Source organism: Sorex araneus, chromosome 3, assembly GCF_027595985.1.
Source record: "Sorex araneus isolate mSorAra2 chromosome 3, mSorAra2.pri, whole genome shotgun sequence".
NCBI classification, from domain to species: Eukaryota; Metazoa; Chordata; class Mammalia; order Eulipotyphla; family Soricidae; genus Sorex; species Sorex araneus.
The window spans coordinates 214,995,236-215,008,339 of record NC_073304.1 but is presented as its reverse complement, the minus strand read 5'-3'; the positions used below and the strand labels follow the sequence as shown (position 1 = coordinate 215,008,339).

The 13,104-nt window shown below is 54.3% G+C and overlaps 2 protein-coding genes across 6 annotated transcripts; both read right to left on the bottom strand.

The window, feature by feature from the left end:
- Window positions 1–3,288: 3,288 nt before the first annotated feature.
- HOXB2 (homeobox B2) lies at window positions 3,289–5,122 on the bottom strand. The gene is made up of 2 exons (XM_004608701.2): window positions 4,732–5,122; window positions 3,289–3,962 (listed from the first exon to the last, which is right to left on the bottom strand). Exons 1-2 carry the CDS (start codon window positions 5,120–5,122, stop codon window positions 3,298–3,300), a joined length of 1,056 nt encoding a protein of 351 aa, XP_004608758.2. The 3' UTR covers window positions 3,289–3,297.
- A 5,459-nt stretch (window positions 5,123–10,581) lies between these two features.
- Window positions 10,582–12,840, bottom strand: HOXB3 (homeobox B3). 5 transcript variants are annotated; one of them, XM_055132448.1, is made up of 3 exons: window positions 12,304–12,840; window positions 11,388–11,465; window positions 10,582–11,351 (listed from the first exon to the last, which is right to left on the bottom strand). In XM_055132448.1, exons 1-3 carry the CDS (start codon window positions 12,749–12,751, stop codon window positions 10,582–10,584), a joined length of 1,296 nt encoding a protein of 431 aa, XP_054988423.1. In that variant the 5' UTR covers window positions 12,752–12,840. The 5 variants fall into 5 exon arrangements, with proteins under 5 accessions (XP_054988423.1, XP_054988424.1, XP_054988426.1 ...); XM_055132449.1 differs by having other exon boundaries at window positions 11,391–11,465; XM_055132451.1 differs by having other exon boundaries at window positions 10,582–11,345; window positions 11,406–11,465.
- Window positions 12,841–13,104: the final 264 nt, after the last annotated feature.

Here is a 13,104-nt window from a genome sequence, read left to right as displayed (position 1 = left end):
CCATATGGTTCCCCAAATAGGCCATGAGTGCAGATCCAGGAGTAAACCTAAAACACAGCTGGTTGTCACCCCCAAACCAAAATAAATAAAAAAATGATAAATTTTGTAAATTTGGGAAAGCAGGGGTAAGGGTTATGTATTTCTACAGAGTCTATTAATCAATCAAGGGAAATTAAATGCTGGCTGGCTCTTTTGAGTCTATGGAATAAGAGTTTCTTACCCCCAGGAGATACAAAATACTTATACACTGAGACTTTAATATGACCCTCCTACTTCCCTAATTCTCACTCCCAGAGATACAGAGGGAACCATGCGGTGCCAGAGATTGAACCCAGGGAGTCCACGTGCAAAGCATGCCCTGTAGTCCTTAAACATGGGAGGAAGATAGAAAGCCAGGGGGCACTATGATTTACAGCAGTACTTCTCAAACTTTACTTTTCAATTCAGTTTCGGATTTGGGGACCACACCTGAAGATGTGCTCAGGGGTCACCCCTGATAGCACTCAGGGAGCCCCATGGAATATGAGGGATTGAATCTGGCCAGTATAGCCCACATGAGAGACAAGCACCTTAACCTCTCTACTCTCTCTGGCTTCATATTTTTCAGACTTTAATATGTGTATGTTACTGGGGGGCGGGAGAGAATATGTATGTCTATATTTGGTTTTGTTTTCACCATGCCAGGGATTGAACTCTGGATCTCACATGCAAGACATGAGTTCTATGATTGAGCCATACCCCGGGCCCTGAAAAATGAGTTTTGAGTTCAGTAGATTTGCGGTGGGCCCGAGAGTCCGCATTTCTCACTAGCTCACAGGTAACGCTGATGCTGCTGGTCCATGTCCCAGCTCTGTGAATTGAAGCCTCAGAGACCCCTGAGTATTGAGACCAAGCCATGATCCCAGGCTGTGAATTCTCTCCAGCTGAGCAGATCCTGCATTTTTGTCATTGATGAAGAATGTTCTCCCTTTGACCAAAGAAAGCTGGAAGGTGGGCAATTAGCAAGATCCTTCTGGTATTCTTGATCTTTGTAACAACCTGCTATAGCTGAAAGAGCATTTTTAATTAGACCAAATTATCTAGTTTGGCTGTCCATAGAAATCAAAGCCCCAGCTGAAATGTCTGTTTCGTTTTGTTAGTGTGGAAATGGCTATGTGCTGTGATTTTTAAGATGCTGAACACTGCCTAAGGGCATATTTTATGGAGAAATAAACACACAGCCCAATGAGATGTATAGTGTGGTTTTAATATATTGTATATTCACTTATTTATGAGGAAAATAAACACATGAGCCAATAAGCTGTGTATTATTACTTTAATATGTTGAATGTATTTCATACCTATATATTTTATGAGGGAAAATAAACTAATAAGATACACGATATTATAATAACGCATCTAATTGTTCTATATTAATTTATTTATGAAATAAATAAGTGCAATTTAACATGACATAAGATTATTTAATGCAGGAGATGAATTCTATATTAAGACAGTTTAAGGGATTAATTCCAGCTGAATAAAATGTGTGTACTTTCCACACCAAGGGGAGCACTTAAAAAATATGCGAGGGCCTGTCTAATCCTGCATGTCACGACCCATGTTGGCTTCAGGCTTATCCTGACAGTTGCTGCCTCTCCGTGCCTGGTACTCCAAGTCCCCGTCCTGCTGGTCCAGGGGAAAGTCGGGGAGGCCCAGGAAATAAACTGCTCTTCGAGAACGGCAGCAACTGCTGGGGGAGGTAGCCCCGCGGTGTCTGTTTCTGAGCCCGAGAAATATTAAATAAACCTAAGAAGGATGGATGGCTTTCCAGGGCCCCTTAAATCTCCAAGTTGCCCAAGAACAAACCGGGAGGCAGATGGAGGAGATGGAACCTGGCCTCCCACTCTCCGGGCTCGCGAGGAGCGCGGCGCGGCGGGGCCTAGGAGAGCGCGCGGAGGCGGCAGATGAAGTTGTTGGCCGAGACAGGTAGGGGCTGCGTTTGCAGAAGCGTTGGCCGGCCTTCACCTCCGCGACGCAGCCGACCCACCGCCCGCAGACCCGCCGCCCGGCCCGCCCCTGCCTCCCCCACCCGGCCCGGCCTCCGCGGGGCCGATGTGATTTGACTTGATTTATCATAAAACCAAAACGCCGGGGAGGGTCCCTCTCTCCTCCCCACCCGACCCCCCCCCCCCCCCCGGCGTCTGCAGGCCCTTGGAGGGGCCGCGGGGCCGGCTCCCCGAGGAGCACGCGCAGCCCGCCGCGGCCGTCATGGCGGCGCCGTCGCGGCCCTCGTCCTCCCGGGCCCAGCGCCATCTTGAGCCGCTTCCCGGCTTCCGTCCGCTCTCCTCTCCGCCCCTGCCCTCCAGGCCCGGCCCGCAGCCCCGCGGACGCCTTCGCGCGCCCGGCCGCGGGCACCCGAGCACGGCCCGGCCGGCCTCGCGCCCCGCGCTCCCGGGCGCTGCTCCCCGAAGGGCACCTCCAGGCTGCAGCCGTCCCTGAAGGGCCACGCCACCCGCTTTCGGACGCTCACGCCAGGAGCCTGAGGAGCCCAAAGGCTCCCCCGCCCCCCTTTCTCCTCGGCCCTCGGCGCCCCCGCACCCGCGCACGCCCACCTGATTTCTAAGCCCAGGCCTAGGAACCCCCGCGCGGGCCCAGAGACCGTCTATTTCGGGGTGCCGAGGTGACCGAGCTTAGCAACCCCGCGTCTTGGCGGAACTGCGGGCTGAGAAGCGGCGGCTGCAGGGTCCACTTTGTACCACCCGGGCCTCCCGCCCCAAATTCCCTGGATGCACGCCCGCCGCTGCAATGGACAAGTTGGGGTGGGGGGTGGGGGGGTTGCTGCCCAGGGCGCGCCAGCCGCCTCTGCGGCGAGAGGGACTGGGTGCCCACAAGAACACTCGTTTCCGTAGTATAAAGACATTTATTCAATCTATGAAAATAATGTACAATAAATACTCTCCCCTTTTCCTATTAAAGAATTTTAATAAATAACCTACGGTCTAAAACTTAAAAAAAAAGGAAAGGAAAATAGTTTCCTCTTGTTCTTTTTAAGAAAGCAACCCCTGCCCCCCCACAGTTTCTTATTCCTGAGATTTCGTTGGAAGAAGTCTATCAAACGGAATTTTTCTGTGTGATTTTTTTAAAAAGGAGATGCCCGAGTGTCCAATATTATAGACAAAGGTGGATTCCACGCTAACTCAATAATACCTGAATTTTAGCAAAACACATAAAACAGTCTATGGGAACTGGGGTGGGGGTGGGGGGGCGGGGGGCAGGAGCCGAGGGTCTACAAGACCGGTGCGGGAAGAAAACGGGTTAGGGGAACTGCAGGTCGATGGCACAGAGGGTGCTGGTGAAGAAGTCCAGCTCTTCCTCCGAGAAGGGAACCGGGCTGTCGAGCGAGCCCTGAAGGCTGGGGGAGAGGCCCCCGGACAGCTGGAGGCAGGAGTCGGCCGCGAAGAAGTTGAGGTCGGGCAGGAACGGGGAATCGTGCCGCTCAGGGAAGGCGTCTTCCTGCACCGGCTCAGGCTCCAGCCCGCCCGCCCCGCGCGGGGCGCAGCCCGGGCTCGGCGCGCCCGCAGCCTCCACGCACGCGGCCGAAGGCCGGGCCCCGGGTGCCACCTGGGCCGCCAGAGAGCAGGCTTCCCGCGGCGCGCGCGACGGGGAGGGCCGGCCGGGGCTGCCCACCGGCTCCGGGGCGGGCTCGCCGCTGTCCTCCAGGACGCCGGCGCACGCGGGCTCTCCGTCGGGCAGCTCGCGGTGCTGCGTCTGGCGCTTGTGCTTCATGCGCCGGTTCTGGAACCAGACTTTGACCTGCCTCTCGGTGAGGTCCAGCAGGGCCGCGATCTCGACGCGGCGCGGCCGACACAGGTACTTGTTGAAGTGGAACTCCTTCTCCAGTTCCAGCAGCTGCGTGTTGGTGTACGCCGTGCGCAGCCGGCGCGCCCCGCCGCCCGCCGCCTCCGCCAGCGCCGGGCCATCTGCGGAGAAAGCGGGCTAGGCGTGAATGCGGGCCGCGTGCTGAGCGCAGCCTCCTCAGGGCCCCCGGGATAAAGGCGAGCCCCCACCGCCCTCCACATTCTCCGCGCATCCCTCCTCCCCCGCATCCGAGCCGCTGGCTCCCACGGTTTTTCCACGCTCTCTCCGCCTCCGGTCGCCAGCAGACCCGGCGCGGGTCGGGGCAAAGCATTCACAGAAACGCCCACGGGCCACGCAGGGGGTGCGGAGGGAGCGGCTTCTCCTCGTCCCTGGAAGCTCAGAGCCCCCCCCTCCTTCCCACGTCCTCCGAGCGCACCCCTTCATTCGGCAATTCCCAACTCAACCCGGGGAAAGCATTCCTGAAGAAAGATGGTTTCTCACCCTCCTTTCTTCCCTGGCGCTTAAATTCCCACTCTTGTCTTAGGGCTGGGGAGATGGGACCGAATCTTTCCCGGCCTCAAACTCAACCCCCCTCACTAGTCATCCCCTCCCCCCACACACAGATAATGGTGAAAACCTCCATCTAATAGGGGGAAAGACCTTCCCGGATCAGCTCCCAAAATCTGCTGCAGCAGTGGGGGGTGGGGGGAGGGAGGAGTGGGGGCAGCGGCCAGGCCTGAACCCCAGTGGTATATTCTGCTTCCTCTTGCCTGGAATCATGCGGGCAAGGAACCCCAACAGGCTCGCCGCCACCTTTCCTACCTCCCCCATCGCTCTTTCTCCCTCTCGATTCGAGCTGCCCCGCACCCCACCCCTACCTCGCTTACCCACCTGCGGGCGATCCGACCCCGGAGGCCGGAACCGAGGAGGCTGTCGGCGGAGACGCGGCGGATTGGCTGGGTTTCTTGGCGGATTTCTTCTCCTTCATCCAGGGGAACTCGGGGGCCAGGGGGGCGGCGGGGAGCGGCGGCGGCGGCGGCGGCGGCGGCAGAGCGGGCCCATCTTCGGCTGGCTTTTGGCTCCCGGGTCTCTGAAGGGTGGAGGCGCTGGGCTGGAGGCTGGGGAAGGTTTGCTGGAAAGGAGGAGGAGGAGGAATTAATGTCGACTCCTTGATTGATGAAGTTTGAAATGTCTCCAAGACAGCGGGGAAGGAAGTCAGACACTCTGCAAGCGTTGGCTGGCTGTTTATAAACCCAATCTCCCTCTCAAATTCAAAATTCATGGCTTTCAATGGTGGGGGAGGGGGCCTGCTGGGGGGGGGCTCGGGAGGGAGGATCGGAAGGGACCCCCCCTCCTGCCCCCCCCAGGTTTATGTGATGGAGCGATTTTGAGAGGGGGGTTCCGTTGTCTCTCTCCCCCCACTTTTTTTTAAATTTTTGGGCCTTTATAATTGTATATTGCTGATAAATACAAGCGTATGGGGACTCTCTCTATTAAACCCAGGACTCTGGCGAAATTGCAGGGAATTCATGGTCACGGGACCGGCCTTGGCCAATCACTGGTCTGGGCCTGGTGGGAAACAGAGAGCATTATTTGCTTTAATTGATTCAAAAACTACAGAGGACCACGACCTGGACACTGTGAACCCCTAAGTCTTACACTCACTCTCCCCACAGCCTCTCTTCCTCCAAAGAAGCTAAGGGAATCTTTCTCTCACCTCCTTCAGAGAACTGGAGATTCTGTAAGCCTCAGGTGTAAGAAACACTAAAAGAGATATTCCTCTCTTTTCTAGATCTTTAATTGAATAAATTCGTGCTTTCTTAATTTTTTCCAGACAGCGGTTTTTTTTCTTTCCCCACCTCCCCAAAGAGTGATGTTGAATGAAGACTTAGTAGAAAGAGGCTTCCACCCTTTGGGAAAGGTCAGTGGTGAGGTACAATAAGGAAGAGAAGAGATTTACAATCATCAGCATCACTATTTCCATCCCTCCCACCCACCCACCCAAAGCAAGAGATAAATCTTAGAAAATCGACTAGACTCCCAAGAAGATGAGGAGCCAGCTAGCTAGTGAGGGACCTTTTGGGGCCTCATTCCCATAGTAGTAGGTTGCTGCCCTCATATCCCTTTTCTGTCTAATGTTTGCCACACTGCCTCTGCCCCTCTTCCTTGCTTTCCTGGAAGTATTTGTTCTCTTCTCTGCCCCAGTAGACAGAATCTGATGCATCCACCTAGCTTCCAGTCTCTATCTGCCTCTGTACCCGGGGACCTGAACAAAAAAGAACCAACGTGACTGCTGATCTTCCTAACATCACTCTCACAGCTCAGACCAATGCATGTGTGTGGTGGGGGGACTTTACCCTCGAGGACAAAGAGACTCTCCCTTCCATTTGTGCCATTGTGTTGTAAAAAAAAAAAAATCCCTGGTTCAAGAAAGAATTCCTTGAACCAGGAGAGAATGGTAATAATGACCACTGAAATGATATTCCATTTCTGGCCCCTGGGGGAAATGATTTTTTTGTTTGTTTTTTAATTTAGAGGAGATGTATAGTCTGAACTTTAATAAGTGCTGTAATTTACCAGAGGGAGGGGGGTGCAAGATTCAGAGACCCCAAGCAATTGGTGGGAAACTAGATCTCAAAGCAGAAAATGAAAAGTCGATCTGGGGGAAGATTTTTAAATAACTGGGTCAGAGGGACCGAGAGGAGATGAGGCGATCAATCTTAGCCCCCTGACAGCTCCCTCCCATGGCATCAAAGAATTTGGCTCTTTGGGAAAGCTGAGGGAACAGCCGAAATTCCACATCCCTTTAAAAGGCCTGGGGGTTGGGGGGGGCAGCAAAGGAGAAAGGTGATTCTGGGAGAGCGAGGGAAACAGATGGGAAATGGGGACAGAAGGAAGGGCGCTAAGTTGGGTGGAAAGTTTGTCTGGAGAACTCCCACGGCTCTGGCCTTCCCCTCCCCCTCCTCGCTCACTGCAGCCCAGCCAGGAGCAGAAGACTGGTTAGCAGAGAAATGGCAACTCAGCCGGGAGCTGGAACTAGGAACTTTCTGTCAGTGTAACAGCTGCGTGGGTGGTGGTGAGTATTCATCCGCGTGGGTGATGGTGAGTATTTAGAAAGAAGAACCGAGAAGTCTGCAAAGGGTGGGGGCAGTGGAGAGACAGCATAGAAGGGGAATTGGAGGTGGGGGCTGCGCGGCTCGGGGGTGGCAGGTTGCGGGGAGGGGGGGGGCCCAAGACCCAGAGCATTGCTCCCCCAGCTGTGCGACTTAGCCCGAGGCGGTTGGGTTCAACTCGGCTTCCCCAAAGGCAAATATTGCCTATTGAGGTGGCGGCAGGCGCAGAAGAACCCGAATTGTAGTTCGCTGGAAGTTGTGCACGGGATCTGGCAAAGCATTTCTCCCTCTGCTCCCCCACCCCTCCTTAAGAAGCCCTGAAAGTTTCTTTCCCAGCCCTTCCAGCGGGTTGCAGGGTCCCCGCCTTCTCCCTTCTCGCTGCAACAACTGGGCTGAAGCTGATCCTGCAGAAAAATATGGCCCCCTCTAACCCTGCTGACAGATTTTACGGCCAGATTAGAGAACAGCAGAAATCTTGGGTGTTAAAAGGGGCCAAGAGAGTCCTCCTTCCCGGAGACTCCGCTTCCCCGCCCCCCCTGTTGTGTAGTATGAATCTTACAGTGCAGAAATTCTTTCCCCCATAACTTTGGCTGCCTCACTAGCTAAGCGCCTGGAAACTCTAGAAACTCACTAGCAGAGAGAAGAGTAGCGGACCCCAAGCCAAGTGGGGCCTTATTCTTCTTGTTTGCCATTCATGATTCAAGCCAAAGCCCCCATTTCTCAAACTGGAACTAAACTCTCGACCTGTCCCTGTCCTCATAGATAAATAATCCATTCCATCCCTAGTGCCGAACATGGCGTTTCATCTACTTACACCATTCAAAGCCTGTTATTCAGGGAAAGGAGGAGAGGAGGATAGAAAGAAAGAGAAACCCTTGAGCATTATTTGATCCCAATCAAACTTTGCACGCTCTTATGCCTTTAAATTATAGTCTGACCCAATGCGAAATTGCGTGCTGCTTGGATGAGCCGAGTCCAGTTAAAATCCTGCATGGTGGAGGTTGGGGGCTGGAGAATTCAGGTTGCTTTTTTATTGTTATTTATTGTTGCATAAAGACCGTAATTACTAACCTTGGACTGCCAGGATGCAACATAAAAATGAAAATCAGTCCTCACTTTAAGGCTGAGGGCCCGGAACAATTCTCACAGATATTCCCCCACCCCATCTCTACCACCAAATATATGCTCCTAATTAAGCAATGCGGGTGCATCGCTTACAATTAGAATTATGCAACTCTTCAGCAAGCAGCCAGCGCTTCTCTTTCAACGAATTAGCTCCATATTTCAGCCGCCCTGTCTCCTCGCTCTTATCGGCTCCAGCGACGCGGCGGTGACATTTCATCTTTGACAGACCCTCTCTATCCTCGCTCCAATGTGATAAAACTTTTATGGAACCACGACTAAGAAATGAAGTTTTCCCAAGGATCGTGGAAAAAGAGCCGCGCTTTAGCCTGGGGACCATTTTATTTACGCCTGGATCCAACACACACACACACACACACACACACACACACACTCCTCCGCGTTCCCTGGCAGGGGGATCACGCGCGCCTCCTCTCCCTCCTCCCTCGGTTTTTATTTAGTGATTTAATTTTACTCTAGTTATAAGGTTTGACCTGAGACGTCTAGGCCTTGAGTTTTCTTTCCTTTTTATTTATTTTTTTAAAGATTAATCATTTTCCTTTGTTTTCATTTTAGACCCAATGGTGGTTGGGCTTCAGGTCACGTGACGACTTCTTTGTAGCTCCGGAAGAGAACTATGAAGTTTAGGTTGCTTGGAAGAAGCAGGAGTGGGCTAGATTTTTACTTTTATCTTTCTTTCTTTTCCTTTGTTCCTGATTATGGTTGGGGGAAGAGGAGGAGGGAAGACAAAAAAGGTCAATGAGTGAGCAAAACTGGGCTGACAAAGAAGTCTGGGACAGAGCATCCAAGAACCTTCCCTCCCCCTCTACCCCCAACTTGTGACTTAAACCTTTGCTAAAGAAGTTGGCAGAATGTTCCAGGCCTCATGTGAGGAAAACTCTCTGAACCTGAGCTACAGCAAGGGGAAGGTGGGGAGAACCAGGATAGGGTCGTTAGATGTCCTTCTTCCCTGGGGGGTGGGGGGGGAGAGACATTTGGTTTGGCAGTCAGCAGGCTGGCTCTATCTAAATTGGACCACCAGGACAAGATAAAATTGATAACAGAAAGTTTATTCAAGAATTGTTGACAGACAACCCTTTTAAGTAAGGAAAAAAGTAACTACAGAAGAACAAAGAAAGTTCCAAGAGGGAATTAACTCTAACTCTACAAATTCAGACTATACAGTGACAATTAGGAGCTGAGTTCATGCCTTTTAGCACTAATTACAATTCCTCATAAGTACGAGTTTAACATAAATCTACAGCTCTTTTCTAGAGTACAATAATAACTAAAATAGCTGGTTTTACATGACAGGAAACACAACGTCCTTTATAACAATACTAAAAAAAAAGTACAGTTTTTTTCCTTTTTTCCCTCATATAAATACATAAATGTAGGGGATAAATAATACCAAAAAAAGAAAATATTTTAACAGGCTATAACCAATAAATATATATGAAAATGTTCACTAGAACACACGCTTTTTGAGCGATGCTGGGCTCCTGCAGGCCCAGGCACCTCTCACAGTTGTTTTTATATCCATTAAAATGTAAACTCTAAGTGCAACAAAAGTGCCCTGTCAGAGGGTTGAGCAAGGCCCGCAGGCCCAGCCTTTGCCTCTGTCTGGGACAGACAGTTTGTTAAAATATACCCTGTTTTCACGTTAAGTCAAGAGAGCAACAGAAGAAAAGAAAAGTGTAGAACCTCGTGTCACCGATTGCTCTGCTCGCTGGGGAGAGAGGGGGGTGGCCCTGGAACCAAGATGGGCAATAGCAGAAAGGGCGAACTTGCAGTCCTGACACCTTGCCTGTCCTGTCGCCCAGCTTTGCCATGAAAGAAAAATATATATATTTATAATATAGACAGCTCTCCCTTTCAGGATATCTCACCATCCCTGAGCCCTCTGGAAACTGTCATTGGCGGAGGTGGTTTTAGATATGTCCTAGAGCAGAAAAATAGGGGTTGAGACATGGAGGGGTGCCCAATAGGCCTCAAACAGATGGAGGCAAGACTGAGGCTTCAGGGAAGTGGGAGGGGAGCCATGCTTTGTGCCCTTGGTTGTGAAATGCTTTCTTATTTTTCTTTTCAAGGTGAATTGAGGGGGGAGGGAATCACGATTTGGGAGAATCACCCACAGAGATGGAAGGTAAGACAGTTGTGGGGTAGTGAGCAACGAGGGTTTCTAAATGTGCTTGTCTGCCTGGTCCTCCACCTCCAGCCCCCTCTGGCGTGTAGGATTCCAGCTGCGAGCTGCTGGAGGCCTAGCATGGACGAGGTCATCTCCAGTCAGCCGGGCATTCCTTTCCGATGGGTTGGCAGGCAGATGGGACCAAGGGCTGGAGGACTGAACTGAAATAAGCAAACTCTTGGACCAGGGGGATGGGAAGGAGAGCCAGGCGGGTTCATCCCAGGAAACCTGGCTACCACCCCCCTCCCGCTTCCTTTCAGACCTCCAGCCACCACCCCCCCTAAAGCTCCCCACCCCAGGATTTCACTTCCTCTCCCATCACAGGTGTGTTAATTTGGGCGCTTCTTGGATTCTACCCTGAGGAGGAGGCGCGTGGTGAGAGGAGAGGTCTGTGTAGGTGGGGTGGGGGTCGCAGGGTCCGTGGTGCTGGCTGGGGGCCATAGGGGGCGCCCCGTTGTAGTCCAGGTTCCCAGAGGGGTGGTGGGAAAGGTGGTTGAGGCCGTAGAGGGAGGGGCCGGCAGGGGGCGGCAGCGGATCCGCGTAGCCGCCCCCGCCCACGTACACGGGGCTGCCCTGCATGGTGGGCGTCCCATAGGCGCCCCCGTTGGCTTGGAGGACGTGAGGCTCGTATTCGGGCGCCGGGGTCGGGGCGTACTTCTGCGGGGCGCCGCAGCCTTTGAGAGGAGGTTGGTAGTTGGAGGGCAGCGCGTAGGCATTCTGGTGGGCTTTGCCGAAGGCGGGCGGGGATGGGCTCTCGTAGCTGGGGGTCATGGAGTGTAAGGCGTTCATGAAGCCGGCGGTGGACTGCATGGGCTGCGGGGGGCTGCCGGCGGGGGAGGGGCCCCCCGACGACGAGGCCAGCCCCTTGGCCTTCTGGTCCTTCTTGTACTTCATGCGCCGGTTCTGGAACCAGATCTTGATCTGCCGCTCGCTGAGGTTCAGCAGGTTGGCCATCTCCACGCGGCGCGGCCGGCACAGGTAGCGGTTGAAGTGGAACTCCTTCTCCAGCTCCACCAGCTGCGCGCTCGTGTACGCCGTCCGCGCCCGCTTGGACGCCGCCGACCCCGGGGGGCTCTTGTCCCCTCCCCCTCCGCCGCCGCCCCCACTGCCGCCGCCGCCGCCGCCGCCGCCGCCTCCTCCACCTCCTCCTCCTCCTCCTCCTCCTCCACCTCCTCCTCCTCCGCCGCCGCCGCAGCCCTCCGCTGGATCCGAGGGGGAGGGGTGGGATGGGGAGAAAATGAAATAAAAGATAATTACTGAACACGCCGAAATTGAATGCATCGTTTCTTAATAAATCCAGGCCTGGACTCGGAGCCCCCGCCGCCCTCCCCTTCGCGTCCCCGCCTCCTCCTCACCCACCCCCCCCCCCCCGCCCGTCGTATTAGCGGACACTCTATAATAGTGGCATTTATTAAGAGACCTGCTCTCCTCTCACTGCCCCAGCTTATGAAAATTTGATCATGTCACGCAGACAGCCGCATGGCCATTTATTTAGGGCTGGATTTTCTCACGCACGCTTTCTCCCCCTTCTCCCCAATTCCAGGTCTGGGAAGACCCGACCTCCACCCCACCCTGCTCCCGTCCTGTGGACAGGGTAGGTAGCCGAGGAGGACGCTTCGGGGAATATGGACAATCGTGGGCAGGGCCGAGAAGTGTAGAGTGAAGAGAAAGCCGTGCCTGGAGGCCGGGACAACGGGGCGCCCGAGCGATTGTGATTAATACCCACAGTAATCATACTTAATAATAATCAATCCACCAGCCGCAGCTCGTGGCGCTGAGGCCTTGCAAAGGGCCGAGGCCCAACGCTGGTGCCTTCGGGAGCTCTCAGCAGCTCAGGTGGAGGGAGGGTAGCTGGAGGGAGAGGGTGTCTGGGGGTCAGAGGACATCAGGTGGTGGGGGTCTGGGCAAATGCACCACTGCCCGGCCACCTGGTATTGTTCCCCAGCCCCGCCGCCTGGGCGCCTACAGGCTGGTTGCTAGAAAAACAGTGACATTCCTGCCCGGACAAAAGCTGACGACGACGAAGGCAAGAGCTGGTACCTGTGCCGGGGGAGCTGTTTTTCAGCTTGGACGTTTGCCTCGACTCTTTCATCCAGGGGAATATCTGTTTGGTGAGGGTGGAGTTGGAGCCGGGACCGCACTTGGGGGGGCCGCTTTTGCTGGGCCCGCCCCCATTACTGCTGTTGCTAGTGGTACTGGTAGGTGCGGCGCTGGGCGGGGGTGAGCCAGGTGGGGCGGGCAGGGGCTCAGGGGCCAGGCCGGGCCTCATGCAGCTGCCGTTGAGCTCCTTGCTCTTGGCATGTGGGGCGGCGTTGCCCAGGGACTGCAGCGAGCATGCTGAGCGCTGGTAGTCGCCCTCCAGGTGCGTGGCGGCCTGGAAGGGGGGTTGGGAGGGCACGTCGTAGCCGAAGCCATTGCTGCCCGGGTACGAGGAGTAGCCTCCGAAGAGTGCAGCCGCGGCGTTGTCGTAGTAGGTGGCTTTCTGCATCGCTGGGCGAGGCCCGGGCAGTGGGTGGCAACGTGCAAGGGCCTGAGACCCTCACGACCGTACATTGGCACCCCTGGGGGTCACGTGGCACACCGGACCCCCCTCCCTGCTCTGCCCCCCTCCTCCCCGTCTGTTCGCAGAAGCTGACCTGCGGGGTGAGAGAAGACACAAGGGGGAGAAGAGGACTGGGGCGCGAATCCATCTTCGGAACTGAAAAGGGAACTGACATCAATAGGGTTTTCTTCTCCCCCACCCCAACATCTCCACAGCAGTTGCCCAGGCCAGGTCCCAGACCTGAAAGGGATTTTTTTTTTCTAATTTCATCACTTTAATTTTAAAGAAAAAGAGCAGTA